Raw genomic sequence first — 27,238 nt, forward strand, 5'->3', positions numbered from 1 at the left:
TCCCAGATTTTGGAACTTTTATGTTCCCCCCTAAAAGAAGAAAGTGGGATTGGTTAAGAAAGGATGAAAAGGAGGGTCAGATCACTCAGATCGTAAGTTAGTGGGGATCTAACTGTTGTGAGGGCATGGAGAAACACAGAAAAGAAGAAGAGGATGTCAAAGAGTGGAAGTCCATTGGGTCAACTTCAGTTCACAGACAAACTTTTTGCCAGAACACCCCTCCTAAAACAGGTTTGAGGTGATGTCGTCCACTGACTGAGAAAAAATCCACTGGGCTTTGCCCCTCTGACTGAAACAATCCCCTCGCCTTTGTCAAGTTCTGGGCAGCCACGGAGCAGGGAAGTGCTAATAGTTATAAGTTGCTGAAAACCTTAAAATTCGCTGAAGTAGTGTGGCACAGCTTGCATAAAAGACATGACCTATTAAAATAACAACATCAAAGTGTCATTTTTATAATTTTATTACTCTGCACCTAGTTTCAAACTAACCATTAAATTTGATGTTAACTTTATATTCCAGACATTTCTTGGTAAAAAGTATGCTCTCAATGTATTTTTCCGATTTCAGTCTAAGCCCTTGGTACGTCAATATTGCACTTCTACCTCGGTCAAGCATAGCCCATAAAATCTTTTTAAAATTGTACAGCATAAATGACATTTCCTTTTTAACTCTAAATGCTTAGAATATCAACCTATAAAAGATTACATTTGTTTCAACATAAAAGTTCTGCGAGACTGACAGGTTAGTTTCAAATTAGTCACACAGTAATGAAATAAAAACTTTTAATATGATGGTATGTGTATTTTATGTGGAAATGTAGCTAAAAACATTAGGCATATGATGGCCCCTTTAACTGTGAAAGAAATGAGTCAAAGCAAATCCCCCTAGAAAGGACGAGACCAACGTAGAAGCAATGAACTTGTTTCTGGAAACTAGTGGCTTGCTAAGCTTCATTTATAGATTATCTGCACAGCATTTCATTTGCAGCATTGTGCCGGAGACTGACTATACTAGGGAGCAGCAAAAAGCAGCTGCTGGAAGGGATAGATCAGTTCTCCCAAACTTCGTCTTCCCCATTTGTGACCACCAATGAGAAACCTTTGACAAAGTCTGGCTTAGTCTCTAACTGTAAGATCACATTGCTGCCAACATCACTTCTGCCGCAAGTGCCAACTTAACACAGAGTACTAAATGGACACCTATCATTAATAGGATATATGTAGCAATACTGCACTTCATTCATACTGCTGCTGGCACAGCTTTGCACCTTTGTTGCTCCCACTCTCCAGCATTCGCTTTGCATTGCGTGGAAGTGTACACAGCAGTAACTTCCACTGGGCAGTACTGCTTATTTTGTTTGCAAATATGATAGTAAGGCATAAAATGTCTTCAAGATCCTAAAGACAATGCCAGAAGAGATGAAATCCTATCAGCACTACAAATCGCAACAGCAAAGTTGTGTGCTGTTTCACTATGACCCGTACAGAGAATAGTTGCAGAAGCATGGACAATGGAAATCTGTGATCAAGAAATGGTGTTTCAATCACCAAGAAAAGATATTAGAGGAAGAAGACCTTTACTGCATCAGAATTTTACAACTGGCAAATACCCAACAAGGAAAACGGTAGCATATCTTTTAAATGACAAGACTGCTTTCACAGAGGTCACCACTCCAGTGAAAGAATTCTAAAAGTCTTAAGGATTCAGGTACAGAAAGTGCACCAATGGAAGACACAGTCTGATGGAAGGATCTGATATTGTAGCATCTAGGGCTACTTTTCTGGGAAAAATGTACATCATGAAATAAAATCATCACCCTTATCACACTTATTCTGATGAGACTTGGTTCAATCAAAAACATGCCAGAAAGCTCATCTGGCAGTTTTTTGAAAGGCAATGGTTGGCTAAAAGTACTGACTGGCAAAGGAAAAAGACTTATTGTCTGTCATGCACGATCTTTCTGAATATGATTTAATCGTAAGTGCAAAGCTAATACAAGGTGTGATCAAAAAGTCAGGAGAATCTTAATTTCACGGGCTTTGTGCATCCGATTTTCAAAACTTTTTTTTATCTTATTGGTACAAATGGTCTTGATGTATGTTTACATTTCAAGCTGTTTTGAATATTTAGTTTATTGTTTATAGTCAGAAAGGTTGTAAGTGTGAGTACTCAGCAAATTTTTTTACTTACAGAAATTTTGCTTGAAAAATGGAATAAAGTGCAGCAGTGCATATTAAATGTTGACTGTGGTATCTGGCAAATCTACTTTGAGTACGACACAGAGTTTATGAGCAGCATAAACATTTCAAAGAGGGTCAAAGAAGACAAAGGCGAAGACGATGAGCATCCTGGACTATCTAGCACATCAATTACTGACAAAAATGTGGTAGAAGTAAAGAAAATGGTTCTGAAAGAATGCAGAATCTCAATCAGAGGGGTTGCTATGATGTAGTAAAGTTTGTACCAAAATTATTGAATTTTGACCAAAAACAATGATGCGTAGACATCACTCAGAAACTGCTGAATGAAGTTTACTATGATTGAGAACTTCTAGAGAAGTGAAACATGGTACATGGGTATGACACTGAAACCAAGGCCCAATCAACCTTACGGTAACTGCCTGAATAGCCAAGAACGAAAAAAAATTTAACAAGTTTGCTCACCAGTGAAGATTTCTCTCACTGCTCACTTTCGATTACAATCGCACAGTGCATAATAAGTTCCTGCCTTAATGTCATTCAGTGAATAATTAATACAATCTGAAAGTTGTGCACTGTTTGTGTGAAGCAATTTGAAGAAAATGACCAGAATTGTGGCCAAACTAGACATGGAAATTGCATCACGATAATGCTCCTGCTCACACCTCACCTCTTTTTTTTTATCTCTGAGACTGTGAGAACCATGAATGGGCACAGTTCTGCTAGCATTGATGATGTAAAAAACAGAAAATCCTATTATCATCAAGAAGTGAAGAATAATTATTTGTTTAAACGATGGGTTTTAAGTTTATTACGTGGTTCAGAAGATGATTGCATGATCATCATGGATAGCAGCAGTTATCATTCAAGACAAAAAAGTTCACTCAAAGCATTGTCATTGCTACAAACTATTTTTCGGCTAGTGAGTTTCAGAACAAGACAACTAAACAACAATAATTTGCATTACATGTTACACTTTTTGTTCCTCACACATTCCAAACCTGTGAACACTTTCTCTCTCTCTCTCTCTCTCTCTCTCTCTCTCTCTCTCTCACACACACACACACACACACACACACACACACACACACACACACACACACACTCCCCCAAATTTATCAATACAAGGCACAACAGGCACCAAACACTACAACCTGTGCTGGCACATTTGTTGATGTTACTTGCGGAATTCGTAAGACCCATTTTTTCTGCTTTGTGCCCATGTTAAAGATAACATGTGAAGTTAAGGAATGCTTGAATATCCACATAAACAAAACAGAAATACCTTTACAATTTAAGAGATGAGCAGTAATAATGTATTTGGCTGTAATGAACCATCTAAATCACGAGACATTAATATGACGAGTCTGCTCTTACACTAAAGTATTTTTTGAACATTTTCTTGACATCTGCTTATAAATAATAGAGAAATTAATAATTAACACTTTATGTAAAGATGTGTGGTATTAAAATATTGCTAGTTAACTGTCAATGAATTTAAAACAAAACCCAAGTCCTCACATCTCCTAGAATGCAGTCTCACTTACATTTTTGGAACTGAGGTTGTTGAAACTAAGTGGAAAGTAGGAAAATTTTCCAAAATGTGTGGAATGTATAGATATATTTCACTCCTCAGCAGCTGGAGTGTTTATAGCAACAAGGTTTAAGACTATGTCTCCTGAGATACAAAATGAATAAAAGTGTCAACTCTTACAGAAAAAAGAGAAGCTCAGGGGAGACTTACTGCACAACACGAGAAGGTAAGTCTTTTCCTCCCATCCCATGTGGTAAGTCTCCCATGAACTGCAGTTCTGTTGACTTTCCTTTAGTCTACTCCTTTTCCTAGACTTCTCCATTCCTTTTCGTTCACCCCTCTTCCTTCCCCTTCAACAATTTTGCAGAACGCGTCACTGGCTCCGAAAGCTTGCCAATTACAACCGTCTTTTGTGTGTGTGTGTGTGTGTGTGTGTGTGTGTGTGTGTGTGTGTGTGTGTTGCCACTGCTTGGCGAGTAGATTTTTTTATCTACTCAATTGAATTATTTTGTCAATTACAGTTTATATTGAATACACTTTCCCTAGATCGCAGTTGTGGAGAATCTCTTTTACAGCAAATAGTACCTTACAGGAAATACCACCCTTATAGAGAGAAAATCTAGCCCCACACAGTTTTTTTGCATACAGGTGAATAATAGATTTCACTTTCCTAGATACTATACCTAGTCTTATTCACGGTTCACAATGCAGAATAGAACTACCGCAAGTGAGAATGCTAAGGGTTTGGTTGAATAAAAGCTCAGTACTTCGCTCATTCCTTCAAATGATCAAAAGTTGTGATCTGTGAACAGGCAACACATTTGTGATAATTTGGTCTCGCAACTGCCCATTGCAGCTGCCAGAGGAATTGGGTTGAAAAAAACATTTTCCTGTCACACGCCAGTACCTGGCTGCAAGTCTTCAACTATATCTTTTGCTTCTTTTCACTATACCTTTGAGGACTGTAGATGGCTGCAACCTCCTCTTCGTTCCGAAGTACATAACTGTTGCTCCTATCTGTTTATCTTTAGTCAACTGCAGTACCCTTAGCTGGTGATTGGACAACCCGCTGTTGCTGGCACTGATATACAGCCAACTTGTTCCATAGCTCACTTCCTCCCATCTCCCACAAAACTCAAAGAGGCCTTCAGCTGTGGGCTTTCTTTTAAGCAGACATAGCTGTACTCGAGGACACAACAAATCAGAATTCTGTCTGTTAGGTGTAGAGTTTCCCACGAGTCTAAAGATAGTGTCCACAGCAAAGAGAAAGAATCCATACAGTCAAAGAATAGTGGTAAGCTTTTGGAGCTCCTCAGATTTAAATATTTGAAAGTAATACTACCAAGTGTGATGAACATGTAAATCAGTGGCAAGGAAACCAAAGGAAAATTATTCCTTCAGGATTTTGGAATACTTATCAAGTAGCATGACACCAGAAATCAATTAAATTCAGCAACATGCAACACAGCCTATTTGAAAGCTTAAAAGTGACGCTCAGGAATGTGAAATGGGAATGTCATAGATTTTTTATTTAAACACCATGATCTTACCTTCAAATACTGTTTAGGTCTACATAGCAGCTCATTTCAAATATGACTACACTCCATCACATTATAATTAATTTGCATCTGTAGTTATGTTTCCTTGAGGTCTTCATAACGAAAACGTATTTTGGAGGAGAGGTGAAGGGTTGGATGGCAGGGTTCGCTTCTATCAGTGGTGCTAATTTATTATCGTTATTTCACTTTTATTGTTATTACACTTTAATCGTTCTGATATAAACTTGAAGATGATACAGATGACAGGTGCACCCCATCTTTTTCACTGTTGAAACAACTTAAAGGCCGAATTTAAACACCCATAACCACATTCATCATCACTGACATTCATGTACCCATAATTTCACTTCTAAATGAAGTTTGCAGATGAACACAGAAGAAGCAGATTTGGCCAGTGGTACATTTACTCTATAAAATTTCAACCAGCAAATTTGATGAAATTTCCTACACCATTAATTCCAGACTCAGTACTACATAAGAACTAAAACATAATTTATTTGGAAACAATTTGCATGTAGCATGCACCCGCACAGTAATACACTGCACCTGACAAGAGAAATATGGTCCAAACCCATACTAACCACACTTTTTTATATGACTGCATCATCTTCACAAACTTAGTTCACTTTTGGTTTCCTGCAAGGAGGACCACTTTTAATACTACAGAGCGCGAAAGTGGCAACTGAGATGGGTAGGCCAGTTCTCCCACCACTTATCTTTCCTCAGTTTCTGAGTGCCAATGAGAAGCTTATGGCTTAGTCCTGCTCCATCCACAACTCACACTACCGCCTCAGTGTCATTTTTGCCACTGGTGTCACGCAGGTGATGTCATAAGAAGCAACAGCTATCAAACCAACACTTACTGCTAACAGTGTTTATGTGACAATAATGTGCTCTGTTCATGCTGTAGCGAGGCTTTGCAACTTCCTTGCTACCCACTCTCCAGCATTTGCTGTTATCTGAGCTGCATGGAATTTATGTATGCAAAGAGGGCAGTGATTTTCATTGGGTAGTACTGCTATTTATGCTTGCAAGTTAAGATGACAATTCAAAGCCACACAGAGACAAAAAAGATATAAAAATTTCATGGTCCTAAAGACAATGCCAAAAGGGACGAAATCTTATCGGCACCACAGACTGCAACAGCAAAGGCATGTGCTGTTTCACTACAAACTGTACAAGAATAGTTGCAGAAGCACGGACAAAGGAAACCTGTGGTCAAGAAATAAAGTTTCAATCTCTGAGAAAAGATATTAGTGGAAGAAAAACTGTCACCGATTCAGGTGATTTCTGGAAAGATGTTCTTTGTCGTTCTGCATCAGAATTTTATAACTGTGGTGAGTAGCTTAAAAGACAAATGGTAACATATGTTTTAAATGACAAGACTGCTTTCCCAGGGGCCACCATTTCAATGGAAGAATTCCGAAATCTTTGGGATTTAGATACAGAAAATGCAATGATGGAAGATCCTGAGGGAGATATCCAGTATTTTAGCACCTAGGACTACTTTTCCAAGAAAACTGTGCATCGGGCAGGGGGGAATCATTAGTCTATTATTTATCTTTGGGAAACCTGACTCAATTAAAATTGCACCAGGAAGCACATCTGGCAGGATTTGAAAGGCAATGGTAGGTTGGAAGCACTGACTGGCAAAGGAAGTAGGCTTATTCTGTCTCATGCAGGATTGTCCAAGTATGGTTTTATCAAAAGCACAAAACTAATATTGACATCCCATAAATCCACTGATCATGAGAAAATGAATAGTGATGTACGTAAAACACTGTTTTTTAGAGTCATTACTTAGTTTAGAAGAGGGTTGTGAGAGTGTCATGATTAACGTATTTTCATTCAACAAAAAGGAGAAAATTCCTAATTCAAGTACAAATAAGGAAGAACTGCATATTGGCTAGAAGAGAAAAGTATTTCAGGCTGCACCAAAAGTGGAGATGTTGCAGGAATTTGGGCACTAGAAGCATCCTTATAATCAATATTATTGAGAGAGCTTAGCAGCATAAAAGGGACTCATAGTTGTGTGTCTGCTCCCTTACCACTGTTAATTAAATCCCATAGAAAATGTGACAGTCCTAGTGAACGGAGAGGTAGTGCAAAGGGAATGCACATTAAGACAAAGATGTGCAGGAGTTATTTCAGGAAGCAATCGATTTTGCAATGGAAGACAGAATTACATGTGTACACCATGCTGAAGATCTGCAAGGAAATGACTTTCTAAAGGAAGGCATCCAAGAAAGTTCAGTGAATGCATTGCCACTGCTCCAGATGAGTCATCAAACAGTTAAGTCTTCAGAACAAAACCTTCAAATAGCTCTAACTGCAGTAAATGTTGTATTTGTTTGTCCTTCCCCTCCCTAAAGCTGTGACTACTGTTCCCTCTCTCCACTCAATTTTGTAGTCTTCCCTTTTCTCCTTGCCCCAAAGTCATAAATATGAAATGGAACTGCCAGGCGTACACTGCCTGAGCTAGCACGTCTGCCGGTTTTACTTGCAGGAACAGAAGATTTACATTTTCTGCTTCGTACTGCAGTTAAAACTTAAATGCAAAGTTAAGTAATGGTCAAATGTTTACATACTCAAAAGAAAGATAACTGTATAATTTAACAGCAATAATGTATTTGTCTGTAACATACCTTCTAAAACACACAAGAATACATTAATATGGAGAGGCCACTGTTTCTTTACAGCATTTTCAAATGCATGGTTTCGCAGCTATAATAAATTGTTTAAAGTTAAGACACTGACCATGTCTGATTCTAAAATCATTATTGCAATGTGCTACCTACCAATCTCAGGTGTATCTTATCATTTACAAGGTAGTGCCATGTAATGAAGTGATCATAGACAGCATTGTCTGATGGCACAGTTTGCTGAAATCTGCTTGAAACATATGGTACGAAGGCTTTTAACTTGTGCCGACTGAGGTGTGCAATGAGAACACAAATGGGGGCAGCAGGCAGAAAAGGTGGAGAATTGGCTTTCTACAACTTACCCCTTCAGCTGCCACTTTTGTAGCTTCCTACTATAATAACCAAACACTCAAGTGTAAGAAAGAGGGCAATCTACATACCATATGCGGAAACAAGGATACCAGAGCATGAACACACAAGTTAGCATGATCTACTCACCATATTGTGTACGTATGTGGGGAGTGAGGCTATTGCTAGAAACAGGAAGTAGAAGAAGGAAAAGGGGGGGGTATTCCAAACCAGAGATCTGGGACACAAAGAAAGGGACAGCAAATGATTAAAGCATTCTAAGTTGACAAACAGGACACGCACACGCACACACACAAAGCAAAAACACAACACACTGAAGCAGTTGTATAAAACAGTACTCACCATTCTACCAGGACCCAGCCCTCGAACTCTAACACGAACTGTCTTATATCCATATTCCAAAGCTTTCTGAAAAATAAGAAACAAACATTAATAATTACCAACGAACTACCTACTGTAGTAAAATACGTTACACATAGAGAATGTGTGTGTGTGTGTGTGTGTGTGTGTGTGTGTGTGTGTGTGTGTGTGTGTGTGTGTGGAGGGGGCAGGGGGTGGGGGGGGGGTGGCGGGGAGAGGACAACCAACTGCATTCCTGTATTAGCTGTTACATGAACTACCACCCACAGGATAAGTGTGGAAACTACCTGCTTGGAGGGTGAAAAACTGTCTCAACTGAATTTTCCATTTGATGTAATTGTGCATGTTGTGGTTGCCCAGAGCCATAAAACATAGTTCTGATCAAGAGAGCAGGGGCAATATCATGGTATAATTATGTAAGCAAAGATTTTCTGATACTTCCTGGTAAAGTTTTCAATCTGATGCAACTACCCAGGGTCTTATTAGATTTAAAAATCTGAATTTTTTAAATACAGGGTGTTGTAGTTAAAAGCAGCCCGGCTCTCCTATGATTCCGAATGCAATATTACCTACAACAAGGGACAGTTTTATGCAATAATCAATTGTTAGCATTCTTCTGTCAGCATTTCAATTTATTTCATTAGTGAAGTTGGACATTTCTCTTTGCGGTCTGCAAAATGACTCTCTCAATACAAGAAAGAGTTGAAATTGTGGCCGCATATATGGAAACAAGTTTCATTACGGAAACTCGCAAAATTTTCGGGGTCAAGTATCCAGATAGACCAGCAGCAAAGAGAGCCATAGAGAAGATGTACAGAAATTGGTGCACCTGTGGATCTGTGCAAAACTTAAAACAAAGAATTCCTTCAGTTCGTACATCAAAAGTTACTGCAAACATTGCCAAAGAATTATTCAGAGCCCAAAGAAATCTACTTGTAAATTGGCCCAACATGCACAAGTCTTAATTTGGAGCCTTATCGTGTGGCAGTTGTGCAGCAATTACAAATGATGACAGTCAAACTAATACATTACTGCATATAGCGTTTGAATAACATCATCAACAATGATTTATTACGTCCTTTGAATTACATTATGAGTGACGAAGCAAGGTTTCATCTTTCCAGTCAGTACTGGGCAGTGGAGGACACCAGTTGACACAGTGTGCCAGCAACCACTCCATGATGAAAACAACTGCATTTGGTGGGGTGTAACAAGAACACGCCTCATTGGACAGATATTTTTTTGACTCTACCCTCAACACGCTTGCATATATGGAAGTTTCAGAAACATTTTGTGCTCAACTCAATATGAAAGACAATATTGCTTCTTTCAGCATGAAGGGGACAACATGTCACATGTCGAAGGAATCCCTGGAACACATTCACAGTGTCTTCACTGAGGAACGAACTGTCAGCAATTATTTGTGGTCACCACATTTGCCAGATATAACAAGCGATTTTTTCCTGTGAGAGCACATTAAGAGCAAAGTCTATGAAAAAAATCTATACCCAATACAGAAACTGAAAGACAACATCAGCCGTGAAGTTACAGCCTTTTTTGAAAGAATTATGGATGACGTGTATGTTACACGAATCAGCTCTTTTCTTCCTAAAATGACTTGAGACTCATTCATCTGACAATTCGTGGTTTGTTAACACTGGGCCCATCACAAACTATCATCGCTAGCTTTCAACAAGAAAGCTGGGAATTATCTGCAGGGGGCTGCTTACAGCATCTTCTACAAATGTATTTTTCACTGTAAATAAATGGTAAGTCCATTCCAGCTCTCATTTCTGTAATTTCATTGCATTTACTTTATACTTACATGGGCTACTTTTAACTGCACCATAGTGTAACTCGTGTGCTGAATTAAACTAAATGTAATTTTTCCCTGCAATTAACAGTAAATACAGAGAAACTCAAAGCAGCCATGAACAGCTACCTAAATTTCTACACAACAACACGGAGCATCACAAATACTATTTTAAGTTTCAGTAAGGGAGAGTGGAAGGTTGGTTGGATTGACTTGGGCGAGGGGACCAAATAGCAATGTCATTGGTACTATTGGATTAGGAAAGGATAGGGAAGAAGTCAGCGATACCCTTTGAAGGAACCATTCTGGTATTTGTCTCAAGTGATTTCGGAAATCCCAGGAAATCTAAATCAGGATGGACAGACACAGGTTTGAGCCATTGTCCTCCCAAATGTGAGTCCGGTGTGCTTATCATTGCACCAACTTGCTTCATGCAGCATCACATCATACAGCAAGGACTGTAGAGTCTTCTGAGTAAAGTTCTTCTGGGCAGCAGCAGTAAGGTTTATTAGAATACAAGGTCCTATGACAGATTTATGGAAACAATGTATCTAAACTGCTTTTTGAGCTGCAGCTGATATCTCTTCTGAATTGCAGAGTCAGAATTTTCACCTGCCTTCAAATGTAGTGGGAGTGGATGCACATTAAATAATTTACTTACTAGAGAACTTTGTAAATTCTTTTTTCCCATTCACAATTAAAAAACAAAGGGTTTTGGGGTATGTAATATCCATCTTCTTTGTCACGTAAGTAGTTGATGCACCAAATAATGAAATGCTTACCATGCTCAAACTGATAGCTGTGGCCTGAGCAGCTACATTAGTCCCTTTGCGTGTATTCTTGAAGCCTTCAACTCCACAAGACCGCATCAGCTTAACCACACCTGAAAGTTATTTCAAAACAGTGCATTTAAGTTAAGCAATATGACTTCAAATCAGAAGACAAAATGATGAAATTAAATTACCTTTATGATCAGTTACACTTATTATTGTATTATTTGGGGAGACTTTTATGTTAAATATAGGTAGTTCCTCAAAGGGGGTACCATTAAATAACTGTTTTGATGTAGTCTCATCTGGGAACAGTCCGTCTCCAGCTCTGCAACACACAGAATTTTGCATTTCTACAATATAGTTACAAACCTTACAAGTTAATAACAGCAATGGAGATAAAAAAAAATAAAATCAGGAAATGGAAGTCCAGGTTGGAATAGAAATAAAATGAAAGTGATGGAGTGTTACTCACCACATTTAAGAGGCCTTGTGTGACATAAGCACAATAAAAGGATTCAAAAATATTTGAGCTTTTGGACAATGCCCCTCCTGCCAAGTAGAAACGTGTGCGCACGCACACAAAGAGAGAGAGAGAGAGAGAGAGAGAGAGAGAGAGAGAGAGAGAGAGAGGGGGGGGGGGGGCAGAACTCCAAAAAATATGGCCACTGTCTTCTAACACTGAGGCCTGACTCTCAACTGTCTCATTCCAAATCCAATCATGCTGGGCTTATTTAAGACCTTCTCTTCTTCTCCCAGCTCCTACAAGTAGAACCAACTCAGATTACTCCCTCACCCAACAGTAATCCTCCGCTACCATCCCCAAATCACTCCATTAAGTTTCCAGAATTTTCTAATTTTGAATGTTGCCTCACTATCATTTGCCAATTCCCTCAACATGGAAACCAACCTTACATCTGCAGAAAGAACTGCAATCCAGCAATTTAAAGACAAAACTGTTGGGCATAAGCAACCAGATGCAGTGGCCACATATGTGGGAGTTGTGGTTCTGTGTGTGTTTGCCCTGGAAGAACTCTAACTGAAAGCTTACAGTCTGTGATTCAATACTGCCCTCTGTGTTTTAAGTAGCAATTTATCATTTCAGTACTGTTGCGAGGTATCTAGTAGTAAGTTTACAATTGAAAACATCACAAAGCAATAGTACCTTACAAGTATATTTCAACACTCAAAATAGGCAGTTCAGACCTCATAAGGGTTGAGTTGATTTACTGTAGATGTTAGGTAAATTACATATGTCTGTGAAACTGACAACCAAGTCTTACAGAGACCTGAAGCAGGAGTAAAAAAATGAAAGTAAGAAAACTTTGGATTTATCAAAGCAGTCAGGACTCTTAATGGCTTGAGACATCAGATGATGATCTGTTGTTTAGGGCACAATAGCAGGGTCCTTAGCACCATGTAGAATTATCAGGCTTTTATAATGTGGTAACTAATGCTTCAAATGTTTGAGGAAAATATGCAATATTTATGTCCCTGCCACCTAGTGAAAAGTTGAATCTTGAACATGTATGAGCACTTTCACAATAAGCAAACATAATTTCTACTTTGGTAGCTTTATCTTTTAACTGTTCAACAATATTTTTACGTATCAAATAACTCATCAACTCATTTCATTATGTTCTTCCGTGTTTCCAATCTCATCAAATTGCTTTTGTGCTGGGGTATGAACTGAAGAAACTAATTTTCAACAGGTGATCATTGTTCTGGAAGTCTCTCCCCAGCTGGTTTTAATGTCAGCTGTCACACAAAATGATGACCCAGAAATTTCAAATTCGATTGTCCTTAATCAAAACTTTCCCAATGTGGTGCGTGGCTACAAAAAAAATATAGAGGAACAAGATCATGTCTGAAGCATTTTCACCTGATTCTTGTAACCCTTTTTTGAAAGAATTATGGATAATGTGTATGTTACACGAATCAGCTCTTTTCTTCCTAAAAAGACTGGAGACTCAAATTCATCTGACAATTCGTGGTTTGTTAACACTGGGCCATCACAAACTATCATCGCTAGCTTTCAACAAGAAAGCTGGGAATTATCTGACATTTAATTTAATTTTGAGAATATCACTAGCAGTGGCTCTACCAATGAAGAAAGTTTGGAATCAACCAGGAATTAACTACAGTTTGAAACTCTTCTTCTTAAAAAAAAAGCTGCATTCACAATTTCATCAAAACGAAGAGAGATATGTGCCCCTACAATATCATCCACAAACTGTTTTTAAAGCATGGAGCTAAAGCATCAAATACTAAGTATCTTACCTTTGTCCTTGAAAGGGTGAACTCACGGGGGAAGATTTCCAAGAAACATTTCTTCAAAGGTTTCTTTGTAGTCTTCACAAGCTGGCTGAACAGCAAAGTTCCCTCCACCCACCATTTTCAATCACCAGATTAACTCTGCCCTTAAAAGTTGGTCTAACAATACTTATTGTGAAGAACTCAGTTTCACTTTACACTGTTCTCTGTGCTTCCAGGTAAAAACATGCTACTCTATAGCACTAAAGCTGGTAGCAACTACTGTCTACTTCATAAAAAAAGTATATGACAACTGACAGACAAGCTTTATTTACAGTTTTAGAAATGATGGAAAAACGAGGTAGCTCTTAAAACAAACCCTGCCAGACCCCATATCAAAAGCAAAGTTGTTTTTTTTTTTAAATATAGAAATCTCTGAATCCTATGCAATAAAGGCATGAGTCAGGAAAAGAGGAGGATTATCTCTAATCCTCATCAATATAGTTCTGAAGAAAATGACAAAACCTGGCAAAAAAAAAAAAATAAATAAATAAATAAATCTGAATACACTTTTGAAAAAACACACACGGTAATCATGTGTTCAAGTATTGCCAATGACACTGTCCTTTAGTGAGAAAATCAGAAGGCTGGGCAAAGAATGTTGGCAGGTCTTGCATGAAATCACTGGAAAAACAAGTCTCAAAATCCCAAAGGAAAGGAAGGAATATAGCAACATTAAACGGACAGATGAATTCAAATACTTGGGAGAATGGATCCAACTCTATGGACTGGGTAAAGAGGCAGTCAAAGGAAGAGCCAGGAAATTAGACCTTCGTTACACACTAATACAGAACAGCTACAGTAAAGGAGTGACATTCTCCATGGCCAAAATCGAGCACTATAATTCAGTTATGAAACCAGAGGCATTCTATGCTCCAGTGTCTCCATTAAAAGAAGAAGAAGAAGAAGAAGAAGAAGAAGAAGAAGCAGAGCCAACAGCATAAAATCGTTTGAGAGAAACCAATAAAAACGAGATCCATACATTACATTTCCAAGGAGGAGAGGAAAAGTCTATGTGGACCGTAGTTGGTCAAATTTGGAAGCAAGGCGAAGAAATGTGACTTTACAGACCAAAATTAAAAAATACAGACTAAAATTAACCATTTTCTACCCCTGTATATACCATAAATTCAACTTGCTGCATGTCTGGACTTCTTTTAGTGTGACTATAGTAATTATTTTTCCAATTCCTTTTTTGCATACAGTTTCCTCTTGCTTATAGTCTGGTCTGGTAATTCTTTGCACAGGTACTTTGGGAATGGACTTGTGAGGACAATGTCTTAGATTTCCTAGTAACTAAGAAATCGGAGCTTTTTGAATTACTAAACTTACTGAAGGGTAAGTGTTACAACAAATATAATGAAAGGTGAGGAACTGTCCCCCCCCCCTTTCCATAGCAGGAAGCACGGTGGGAAGGGGGGATAAAAATGATACATGCAGAATATCTGAATAGCCAATATCAAATATTCAGCTTTCAGGAAAAGGATGTGGAGGAAAAGAAGCTAAGACTCAAAATCATTGTAGAAAAGCCTTAGACTAGTACGTGATAAGCAAGGATGTGTGACATGGCAAATAATCATGGTGTTCAAAAGCTGGCTTAGAACATTTCAACAAAAGCAAAGACGGCTTCATCACATATTTAAACTAAGTTAAAGTCTGGCTGACAATCACAATCTGAATGACGGCAAAGTGAGCATAAGGAGAGCAATGGTAGAGCATTCAATGACTTCAAAAGTACAATTTTGCTAACCAATCCTGCCCCCCCCCCCCCCCCAAAGAGCATTTTGGTTGTTTGAAAAACCATAAGCACTCATTTAGTGACCACACAACAAAACTACTGAATTCATGCTACCAACATTGTTTTTACTGAGGAATATTGTAACATGGTTTCACCTTTCAAACAGTTACACCAATGTCAAAATGGCACATGTTGAGAAAACTGATCGTGGAACAGAAAAACAACTAAAATTGCTCAACAGAGGATATGAGACTGGACCAGAAGAGAGATGTGTGAGATTCTATAAAGATTATGTGCAAGAACTTGCTCCCCTTCAGCAACATTTTATGGTACATCTACATGGATACTCTGCAAATCACATTTAAGTGCCTGGCAGAGGGTTCATCAAACCACCTTCATCCCTGAAGCAACAAAGAGCACTAACTGATTGGGAAAAGTGCTGGCAATCCTGTTTTCAAGGACTGTCAGCCACATGTACATAATTAAAGACCTATACTGCTGACATCAATCTGTCGTACAGTAACATAAGGTTTTCTGATCTCGTGTCACGATTCCTTTTAGGACAAAAATCTCTTTATTAAATTCAATGGGTATGTCACAAGCAGAAATCTTTTGAAAAGAGCGTGCTCTGTTTGTCCATAAAATCCATAAAGAAGTAATTAAGGGCATCCTCGTTTACACTGACTGACAGTTCTGCACTGTCATTTAACAAACAAATTTTGAGCTTCCCGAGTATTAGACCAGATTTGTGAATGAATTCAGGACTCCTTACAAGACAGAACTCAATGTGTTGTTTCTCGTTCTCTGTTAGCAGTCAGCAGACTGGCACTATCCACTTCATTTATGTGCAACTACTGCAACCTACATCCATTCAAACTGGTTTATTGTCAAGTCAAGTTCCCCTATACAACTTTTACCCCCTTACACTGCCCTCCACATTATCAATTTGACAATTATATCCCATAAGCCAATACTTCTTTTTGTCAGGTTGTGCCTTAAATTTCTTTTTTTTCTCCTATTCAATTCAGAACCACCTCATTAATTATTTAAACCGCCCATTTTATCTTCAACACACTTCCATAGAACTACATTTCGAAAGCTTCTACTCCCTTTTTTATCACCCCACTTATCACTTGCAGTCTGGGCTATACTCCAGACACATATCTTCAGAACAGACATCTCGGCACTTAAATTCATATTTAACTATCAAACACAGCAATGCTTCACAGTTGCTAAATATGTATGGGAACTGGATATACATCCTAAACCAGGGTATTCCTAAGGATAGCTATCAGGACACACATTCAGCTCCTCATTGCAACTTCACCCACTTGGAAAGTATGGAACTCGAAATAACAAAAAATCATACAGAACATAAATGAAAAAAGCTCCTTTGTTTTCAAATTTGGTTTTTATTATTTTAAGGTTTGTTAATTTTTTTTTCACAGCACAATTACAAAACATCTCAATAGACAATATTTTTCCTTTTTGTGGATGTTGTGTGGTAACAGTATGAACTGGTTTTTGAACTACTGGCCCACAGGCAACATACAACTGACCATGCGAAAAACACTCTGATAGCTTAAACTTAATGGGTGAATCAGTTGAGATCATTTGTATATGTGGCACGAGAGACCTTTCAAGCGCCTGGATTTGTGAGGACAGTAGCTTCAAGACACTATTTCACATAATTTTAAGCTGAGAGCAGATAGCATTTAAACGTTTCGGATGATACAGAGTGCATACAAGTATTCTGATCATAAACTGATAAGCCATAAACACAATGTTTTTAAAACGATTTTCTGTTAAAACTGACTGCAAGGAAGAAAACAAAGCTGCACATTTTCACAGGACAGCACAAAAATTTCTTCTTTGTAGAGGGTTTTAACAGAAAATTTGTATCTTGTTATTTAAAAAAATGTAAACCCAAACCCCTCCAAATGTTTATTAGAGTACTGTGTAAAAATATAAAGTAAATTCGTTAAGGACTGAGATTTTTATAAACATTTCCCTCTCATATATTAGCAAATATTTTAACAAATTCCACTATCTCAAAAATGATTTCCCTGTTGTTACGAGTCTATAATTTACATTTTCTCTAATTTTGTTATCATCAGTTATTTTACTGCACAAATAGCAAAATCCGTCATCTACTTTTAGCGACATTTCCTAATCTAATTACCTCAAAATTGTCTGATTTAATTTGACTTCATTCTGTTACTCTGGTTTTGTTTTTGTTCATGTTCATCTTACTACCTCTTTACATAATATTATCCAGTCCCTTCAAACTAAACTTCCAAGAACTTCAAAGTTTTTATTTCTCCTCACTCCAATTCCTTTGCAAATCAATTCTATCTCACTCTTTCTCAACTACTGCTTCCCTTTCATGTCCTTTGGCTCTTACGAGGAGACTTCAGAAATTAAGTTACAAATTATTATGTATGGCACACCAAGAAAATTTTATTGAATGTTGCACTACAAAGCGACAAGGACACTCTACACTATTTTCCAGCATAGTCACCACTTCTCAGTAAAGGATCGGAATGATCTACCAATCTTTCAATTCCTTGACAACAGAAATCCTCTCCTTTAAGATCTGCTGCATGAATGTCATCATAGAAAAATCTTTGATTGTTGAGAATCAGTTCCTTAGTTGCCTGGACATTGTCATCTGTAGTCGATGTATATGGCCTCTCTATCACCACCACCCAAATCTGCGAGGTCTTAGTCTAGTTGTCGGTACTATTTCCCTACAGCTGGACCAAACATTGCATCCGACATAATTTCACAATGAATGTGTGCAATTTAATCATTTTTTGCTTGCAAGAATCATACCGACCCATGTACTTCAACTTCGGAGTGTTTCCAGCTGCTGCACCACTTCAACTGCACAATGCAACACACCTGTTAACAATAACACTGCAGAATTATGCCTGCAGGAAACCAAGAAAAAGTGTTCTGACAATGTGCAACTTACTTTCTGAAGTACCCTCATAATCGCAATAGGGTTTCCATACAAGTACTGAATAATCGCATTGCCATACTGAAACTTATCTCAAATGCTGTTACAATTGAAGGTAGGCCATAAGAGTCAGCTGCTAACAGTGCACAAAAATAATTGAAGGTAATCACCTGGGAAGACAACGTTGTATCCCAACCACAATAGCCAACAGTTTTTTTTTACAGAACTCAAGATGAATAAGAAATTGTTCATCCTGCAATTGTGTAGTTTTGACTTGCTCTTCAAATATTTCTTAAATTTATTCATTTATGCATGTATTACTACAAACTCTGCCAATGAGGACGACCCTTGGAGCAGAATAACGCACTAAGAGAATTAAGAGAACTGAGACACTACATATTTAAAATGGACATAAATAACTACTATCTTGGAAAAATTGGATGGGGTTCACTGAAACAATTTTATACTATCTAACTACTGTCTACTTAGGTTTTTATTTCTTTCAGTACCCACCCGGTTAGCTGAGAGCATTAATGCGCTGCTTCCTGGACTCTGGTAGGCGCGTAGGCCTCGGATCAAATCTGCCCGGTGGATTAACAACAAGGGTTGGTGTGCCGGCCAGCATGGATGTGGTTTTTACGCAGTTTTCCACATCCCCTGGGTCAATACCAGGCTGGGCCCACGTCCCGCCTCAGTTACACAACTCGCAGACATTTGAAAACTTTTGCACTATTCCATATCTTACACTAGATGCACACAGCTGGGGTACACTATTTCCATCCCAGGGGTATGGGGTGGTGACAGGAAGGGCATCCAGCCACCCTCTGACACTAACATCGCCAAATCAATACTAACAAGGCCGACCCTGTGTTGTAGTGGGACAAAGACCCAAAGGAAATGAATGAATGATTTATTTCTTTCAGTCAAGCTGCGTCATCAAGCACTTTCCCCTCTTTTTTAGTTACTCTTCTTACCCATTTAATATTCAATTTTTCTTCTGGAAGACCACATTTCAAATGCTTTTATTCTCTAGCCTTTACTCTAGCATACATATTTCACTTCCATATAAGGCTACATTCCAGAAAATACCTTCAGCAAGGACTTCCTAACATATAAAATTTTTATTAGATGTTAATAAATCCTCTTTCTCAGATTGCTTTGCCAGCTACCACCAGTCTGCCATGAACAGTGATATTGCTACACAGCTGGCAAAAGCCATCTATTTTCAGTATAATTTCCTAACCTAATTTGCTCAAAGAAATTTAATTACTATATATTACCTTACTTTTACTTCTGTTTATGTTCCATCTTATAGCAGTCTTCCAAAACATTATCCATTCCACTCAGCTCATCATCCAACTCTTCCTGTCTCTGGCAGAATTACAATGTCACTCAAATTTCAAACTTTTTATTTCTTCGCCTTCATTTTCTTTACTGCTTGCTCTACATACAGATTAAATAATTCTGTCTCGCTCTCTTCTTCATTACTGCCTGCCTTACTATTTCGAAGTTCTCCGCCCACGGAGCATTTTACAGTGATATATGAATATAAACACGTATCCTTCGATTCTTTTAACTGTTGCCTAGTTTCTGAAGAAGTTTTGGACAGCTCTTTTTATTTGATGTCTAATAATCTCAAAATTATGAAGAGTATTCCAATCAACATTTTCACAATATTTTTCTAATCTATAATTACTATAATGCATGGAAAACTTTAATCCATCAAGTTACAGACACACGAAGTATGGAGGTTTATTTTTTACCATTGTCTAAAAGGACAAACAATTCCTATGAGAATAGAGTGTCCATAATTACCCATAGGAATGCAAAAGATTAACAAGTAAGGTATAGAGTCTAAATTAATTATCACAACACCTCTAGAACAATGCCTGAAAAAACAAATTTTCAGTCCAAAATCTTGTAGCAGCAGATGATGACAAGGTTTTGTCAGAGGTTTTGGCATCGTGTCTGCCAGCATTTGGCCTGAAGTTATGTGCAACACAGCTACTAGAGGTGACTATTTTTTCTTCTTATAAAGTGGTGTCTTGTGTGTTCACGTTTAGTTCGACTCTTTTAGCCACTAGCCTCAAGACACATCAATAGTTGGTTTGTTGCCACATGGTAGTTTGATAGGATCCTTCTTAGAGTTCGGAGATATTTCAGTCTTCACTTCTGAAGCCATGAGACTGACATGCTGAGGCCAGGGCTATACATTCTGTCTTAGTTGTGGGTAGCACTACTGTCATCTGTTTCTTATTCTACCAGGATATCACTGCTGACTGAAATATAAAATTGATATCCAATTCTTGACTATCTGTTTTCAGAATCTCTGGCTCAGCCTGCATCACAGTAAGCTATTATGTGGCAGCCCACTGCTCAAAGAAAGAATAGCTTTATATACTTTTTAGATATCTAAATACCCTTTTGACTATCTGCCAGTACAGATGCCTTGATTATTACAAAAACGGATGAAAATTCTACTGCTTAAGCTAGGCCCAATCTTGAACAGACATACTTCCCACAGCTTCACGACCAGCATATGCTCTTAATAGCTTCTTTCTCTTGCTCTGTTTTTGGACTCTCACCAAGAGTGAGCTCCTGCTTGTCCTCCAGTGATGTAGATAGTGGGTCAAGCGCTTTCACATTGATCTATCAATAAATTGCTCCACATGGTTAAGTTTGGTCCATCCACCTTCTTCGCAGTTCCTAATAATTCATATACCTAAACAGTTACTATACAGTGACAAAGATAATTGTACTCAGCGTATAGCAAAGATGCTGAGTCACAGACAGGCACATCAAAAAGAGCATCACACAATTAGCTTTTGGCCAACAAGGTCTTTGTCAAAATTAGACACATTCATGCAAACACAACCCCCCCCCCCCCCCCCACACACACACACACAGAGTCACTGGCAGCTGGATTTTACATTGTTTGGTTTAAACAGTGAAAACATTTTTCTGTCATTATCTATTACAGATAACTTGCATATAATCTACATAAACAGCAACTGTTAATATGCCTGAACTCCGATTTTTGTAAAAAGACAAGGGTCAGCTACTGACCTTTCCAGGTATAGATTCAATAGTGTACTGTCTACTTTCAAATCTTTGTCTTTGTAACTGAATCTACTCCTGGAGCTTTCACATAAATCTCTTTAAGTAAGTCACCTTGCAAGAAAGCCATGACATCATCTAGGTGGTTGTTGTCAAGATGATGATTAGCTGCAAAGCCATGACATCATCTAGGTGGTTGTTGTCAAGATGATGATTAGCTGCCATAACAAATAAATGTCTTAATAAGTTATATCTTGCAACTGATGCATGTGTTTCATCATAGTCCAGGACTTGCTTCTGAGCACAAAACCTTTTATTATTAGCTGTGCTTTATAGTGCATAATATGGGCTTCCAAATCTTTCTTAGTCGTAAAGACGTATTTCACATTTGTACATTTATCAGAAGGTAAAATAACAGACTGAAACACGTGGTTCTCTTAATGAGATTGTAAATCTTCGCCCTCAACAAGTTTTAAGCATTGTATGAAATCATCAATCTTCCAGTGACAAAGGATCGAAGTCAACTGACTGATACTTTATGAAGTCATGCAGCTTTTCTTTGGCTATGGAATTATTGGCAAGAGCTTTGGAAAGATCTTCGATGTGCAGCATCATTTACACTGCATATTGTCGTACCCGTAATACAAAAGTATAGATTCGAATTCCACCAAACACAGCACATTAGTTTCTGATGCATTGAAATCAAGATTGAAAAGTCCTTTTGTAAGCCAATCGTAGCTCATGTCACATACTCTCTCAAGCCAGTGACTCCAGATATTTAGAGCTTAGGATACGTGATGTAGTCGGCCAATAGCAAAATCACCATTAAGCAATGTGAACACACACACACAGGAAAAGTTAACGGTTTAAATTGATGTACATAATGTAGCTGCAAGAAAAGGTAAGGTTTCACAAATAATTGGTCTTTTTATGTGTGTTACACTTTAAAATACATCACACAAATGTGCCAGTGAAATTTTACTCAATGACATTAATACCTGTGTGTGCTTTTCAAAGCACCATTCACAATATTTTTCTGCAACCTGTTAGAAATAAGATTCCTTTCAGCCATAGACTGAGCCTGGGCAGCTACAATGACACAGAAAGCCCGTATGTCCGTATTAAGAAATCTTACATGATATCATAAAAGGAATAGAACACCAGAGGATACTGGAGCATCAGAATTTCATAAACATACTAAAATGCATAATTCAGCTTAAAGTGCACATTGGTATGTCCAATTCACAATGAAGTTGGCCTAACCTAATATTAAGTTTTTCTGTGTGCTTTTAGGAATGCAAATTTTCTTGAAGTACGAGTACTGTATTATCTCATATTTGGCTACTATGGCATAACGCCATATGTGCCAGAAGATGAAAATGTGCACTTGAAATTCAATAACCAGTTGAAACTGGCCAACAGTGTGGACTGAAACACTGTTTCCAATAAATTGACTGCCTCTGTGGCCAATTTACTGCCTCTGTGGGAAAGATTAATGAAAGCCGCATTTATTTAGCAAACTGATACAAATAACTTCATTGTTCTGCAAGGCAATTAATGCTTGACTGCCAAAAACATTGAAGTAAAATAAAATCAGAAAAACTAACAGCATATTTTAGCCTTCCATAATTAAGCAAATGTATTTTAATTTACTTGTTAGCTCCCAGTCACAGAATTTAATTTTATTTTCACTTGACATGAGAACCGTATATGAGGAGGAAACAGCAAAATCACTAAATTTACACACAGCTCACGTAGAATGGCCTCCAGACTACAACTGAGACTGCTCTGTGCATGTGCGAGTCTGGCAACTTGGGCATGCCAGAAAAATTTTTCTGGGTAGCACCTAGCTCCTTGGTACTACTGTTGATACAGCTAACAGCCACACTTCGAGTAGCCGGAGGCAGGAAAAGGTACTGCCCGTATGCATCTCAACAGCACATGAGTCCACTGGCAACAGCTCACATGAACTTAATGCAAACAGCTGTGACATCATACTCATTGGCAGTAATTTACTGTTAAGAGGTAATCCATAGTCTTTGTCCTAATGTCTTTGACACATTCTGCTGTTTATCAGTTCTTACCAGTTAAAATGACAAAATCTTAATGGCAGTCTAAAACAGTAAACAATTCCAGGAATCCTAAAAAATTCCCAGGTTTCTCCCGGTTGTCCCAGAGCATATACGCCCTGACGTATCATTCTGTTTGTATATCTTTCTTGCACTTACTTCAACAATTTTTTGCCACATAACTGTACTTGTTGCTGGGATGTGTTTTGAACATAACATCACATCACATCACATCCTTTTCAGGTAGGCTAGCATAGTTGCGTCACTGGTTGATGGCTTATTATAAGCACTGTTTATTTCTCGCAGCAAATTATTTTTTATGGAGTCTCCTGTGATTGTCAAAGTTGTATTTTCCAAGCTCATAATTTTAAGTTTACATTAGTCTGGTGGCCTGCAAATAGAATACACCCAATCTATTATTCTTTAGGTTCAAAGCTCAAGTCACTTAATTTTCGCAATGCGGGCACTACCTTTGAAACAGATTCTTCTACTGATGAACATTTTTCAAGTCCCTTTATCGGCAGCGCTTTTAGCAACACTTTGTTGTAGACTCACTTTGACTTGACCCATGCTACTTGAGTTTTAGAGGTATCTTGCAAATGAACATATATCAACAGATAGAGTATAATTTTGGCTCTTTATGTGCAGATCTTAGCTAGATCAGTTATTTTGCCACCTACACAATCCCATAATGGTTCATGTCCTACATATGTTCACATAACGAACTGCCACATGCTGTAGTTTTCTCTTCCCATCAGTTTTTCCATTTGGAAGCAAGGAATTGGTATCTAGACAAACCATTGAATTAGCAACTATGTCATTCCAAACTGCCATCTGCACCTTTCTTTCTTTTAATTTTATACAGGATGTATTATGCCAACGTATGCAGCCTGGGCCTATAACCTGTTGGCAGAGTAGTTTGTGGGCAGTATCTTACTAACTACAAGGTTTATTATACACACATTAACAAAGTAAAAACAGTCACTAAAACTTCTGTACAGGTCAATAAATAGAATAAAAACAGTGTATCCATAGTTAACTATAGCAAAGCAAAAGGCTAGTTAATAACATATTTACTTGAATCTAAGCCACACTTTTTTTCCAGTTTTTGTAATATAAAAAACCGCCTGCGGCTTAGAATCGAATGCAAAGTAAGCTGAAGTTCTGAAAAATGTTGGTCGGTGCCGCCACAACCAACTTCTGCCATCTAATACATGTAGGGGCCTAGTGCTACACAGGCATGCTTTGCAGGCACAAAGATAAATACTGGCACCAAGACCTCTGCATCATCAAAAAAAGAGGGTAGAAGATGAGCTTTTTTTTCTCCGCCCCGAGATTCAACCACTGCACTTTCATACATTAGCCAACAAAGTAAACAGAAATTCCATTTTGTCCGTCTTTGAATGTAGCAGCCTTTCAAATATTTGTAGCAATGAAAATAAATTTCTTTACACAAAAATACCAACAATGCACAAGGCTTTAGGATTGCTGCATTAGTCGATACGCTGGGGCTCATTAAGATTTCACGTAGTGGCACCTATTGCTTTGTAGAATTTTGTGAAGAGCTTGTTGGTGTTACTGAACCATAATGAAGCACTTTCATTATAGTGCCAAATTCAAGAGGGGAGTTATTTCTTTTGCGGAACAAAGTTCTAAACATGCTGCAGGTCTGCGATACAGGATTAATGAGAGCAACATCAGACGATGGCGACTGCAGAGAGACAAATCATTTGGATGTTCAAGTAGCAGGAATGCATTTAGAGGGCCAAAGTGTGGCCAATATCATGCACTAGAAGTGATTTTAAATGAATCTGTTAATGAACAGTGTCAGAAATTCCTGCCTGTGAACGCCGAAATTTTAAAAATTAAGGCACATGAAATTGCTAGAGGGCAAAAAATCATAAATTTTAAGGCTAGTCACAGCTGGATTGATCTGTTTATGAAGCGCTGTGGTTTTTCACTTTGTAGGCGAACTTCAGTTACGCAGCAGCTGCTGAAAAATTTTGAAGAAGAACTTCTGGAATTTCAGCGCTTCATAATTGGGTGGCGCACAGAAAAGCAATACCGTCTGGGTCAGATAGGAAATTCTGACCAAACTACTGCATATTTTGACATGCCGCTAAATTATACAGTTGACGACAAAGGAAAGGAAGACATAAGTGTTCTTACATCGCAGTAATTCCAGGCGGGATGACGTCAAGTCTGCAACCACTTGGCGTCTGTTTGAATAAACCATTTAAGGACAAGCTTAAACACACATATACAGACCGGCTTTTGAAAAGCGAAAGACAACTGACACCAACAGGACGTGTAAAACATGCAAGTTTGTCGCAAGTGTGCCAATGTATTTATGATGCATGGAAGTGTGTTCCAAATCAGACTGTGCAACAAGCATTTAAAAAATGTTCTATATCCAATGCACTAGATGGTACAGAGGACGAGACTCTGTATGAAGAAATGAGCAGCAAAGAATTGAGTGATAGTGATTCAGAATCATGACTGATATTTTAAATATTTCGTATACGATGTATTACAAACCTAATAAAATTTTGTTTTAAATTTCAGCATTTAATTTCTAAGTTATTTTCATTCTCATTTTATAAGTGTTGCTACTCTGCATTGCACAGGATAGAAAAGCGTGGAGAGCTGCAGTAAACCAGTCTACAGACTGAAGACAACAACACACACTGTACTTGAAGTTATCACTAAAAATCTACTATGAAAATCCAACTAGCAAGAGTGTTTGGGCCATGTATGTCAATATGGCCAACTCTACGTTCTGAATTTTTCCTACCTGTGACAAGAGATGGTTGCTAATACGAACTTGTATGAATCGTGAATCACATGTAGTATTCTCTTCACCTTAGGAATAATACGAATGGAAACATTATGCCATGTATTCTTTCATTTTTGCTGCTATGTCATTTAAATCCTGTCTGCCTAATAAACTATGAAACTAGAGAGACAACAGCAAACACGGAAGACTATATATATCATGTCATGTTTATATTCGTATTATTCTTATGCTGAATAGCGATACATTCAGAAATGAAGCACAGCAACTGACTAGATTTTTAAATCTAAGATGACTAATTTCTGTGCAGAATGTAATGTACTAAAGAAGCGTCAGCAAAGATTTTCAAATGGAGAAAAATTTTCGCTAAACTCTCGTTCAGAACATCATCTATCATATGCAGTCTATTATTTGGTTCTTGCTGATCATTACCAAAGAAAGCAGCAGTGTATCAACAAATAGCAGTCTCTTGCCATTGTTTCGCTAATGAGACAATTCCTCTCTTTTTTTATTGTAAGCGGCAGTAGCACGCACAAAAGCAAGCCATGTCGCGAGTGGCTCGAGGTCATGAACACTCATTATCAGAATGTGACAAACAATTCATGACACAGTACAATAATGCATTTTCAGCTTAGAGTGACATAAGTGCCGTTCTCTTAGTTGTAGGTGTTTACCAGATCAACACAAAATAAGCAATTGATTCAAACTAGACAAAGCATGTGAAAAAGGAAGAGTACCCGTACAAATACGGACGGAGCGCCTGACGCATAGCAATGGCTACCTGGTAAAGCTTAACTGCTAAGCTTATGACTCGAACCAAACTACTGTAGCTGTATCTTCATCCATTCGACCTAAATTGTGTCTCATGTTACAATGAACGAACTTTGTTTACATTTGGAGGTGCTGTCTAAAACTTCTCTCTCCTCTTGAATTTCGAGTCTCAAATTTCAGATGCAGCTTAGATTCAGGAAATTTTTTCCCCTTGATTTCAAGTCATGTTTCGGGTGCGGCTTAGATTCGAGTAAATACGGTAAGTGGGGCACAAACTGTAAATTCTCAC

At 38.0% G+C, this 27,238-nt stretch overlaps 1 protein-coding gene across 1 annotated transcript in view; it reads right to left on the reverse strand.

Annotated features, from left to right (window-relative positions):
* The window catches only part of LOC126190867 (28S ribosomal protein S11, mitochondrial), a 69,400-nt gene that overhangs the window by 32,170 nt on the left and 9,992 nt on the right, over positions 1–27,238 (reverse strand). Inside the window, exons 2-4 of the mRNA XM_049931463.1 lie at positions 11,440–11,573; positions 11,258–11,358; positions 8,645–8,710 (exon numbers count right to left, since the gene is read on the reverse strand). Of these exons, the coding sequence (XP_049787420.1) occupies positions 8,645–8,710; positions 11,258–11,358; positions 11,440–11,573 (301 nt within the window). The remainder of the gene's footprint in view (positions 1–8,644; positions 8,711–11,257; positions 11,359–11,439; positions 11,574–27,238) is intronic.

The sequence above is a fragment of the Schistocerca cancellata genome, chromosome 6, assembly GCF_023864275.1.
Source record: "Schistocerca cancellata isolate TAMUIC-IGC-003103 chromosome 6, iqSchCanc2.1, whole genome shotgun sequence".
In the NCBI taxonomy this organism is placed as follows: domain Eukaryota; kingdom Metazoa; phylum Arthropoda; class Insecta; order Orthoptera; family Acrididae; genus Schistocerca; species Schistocerca cancellata.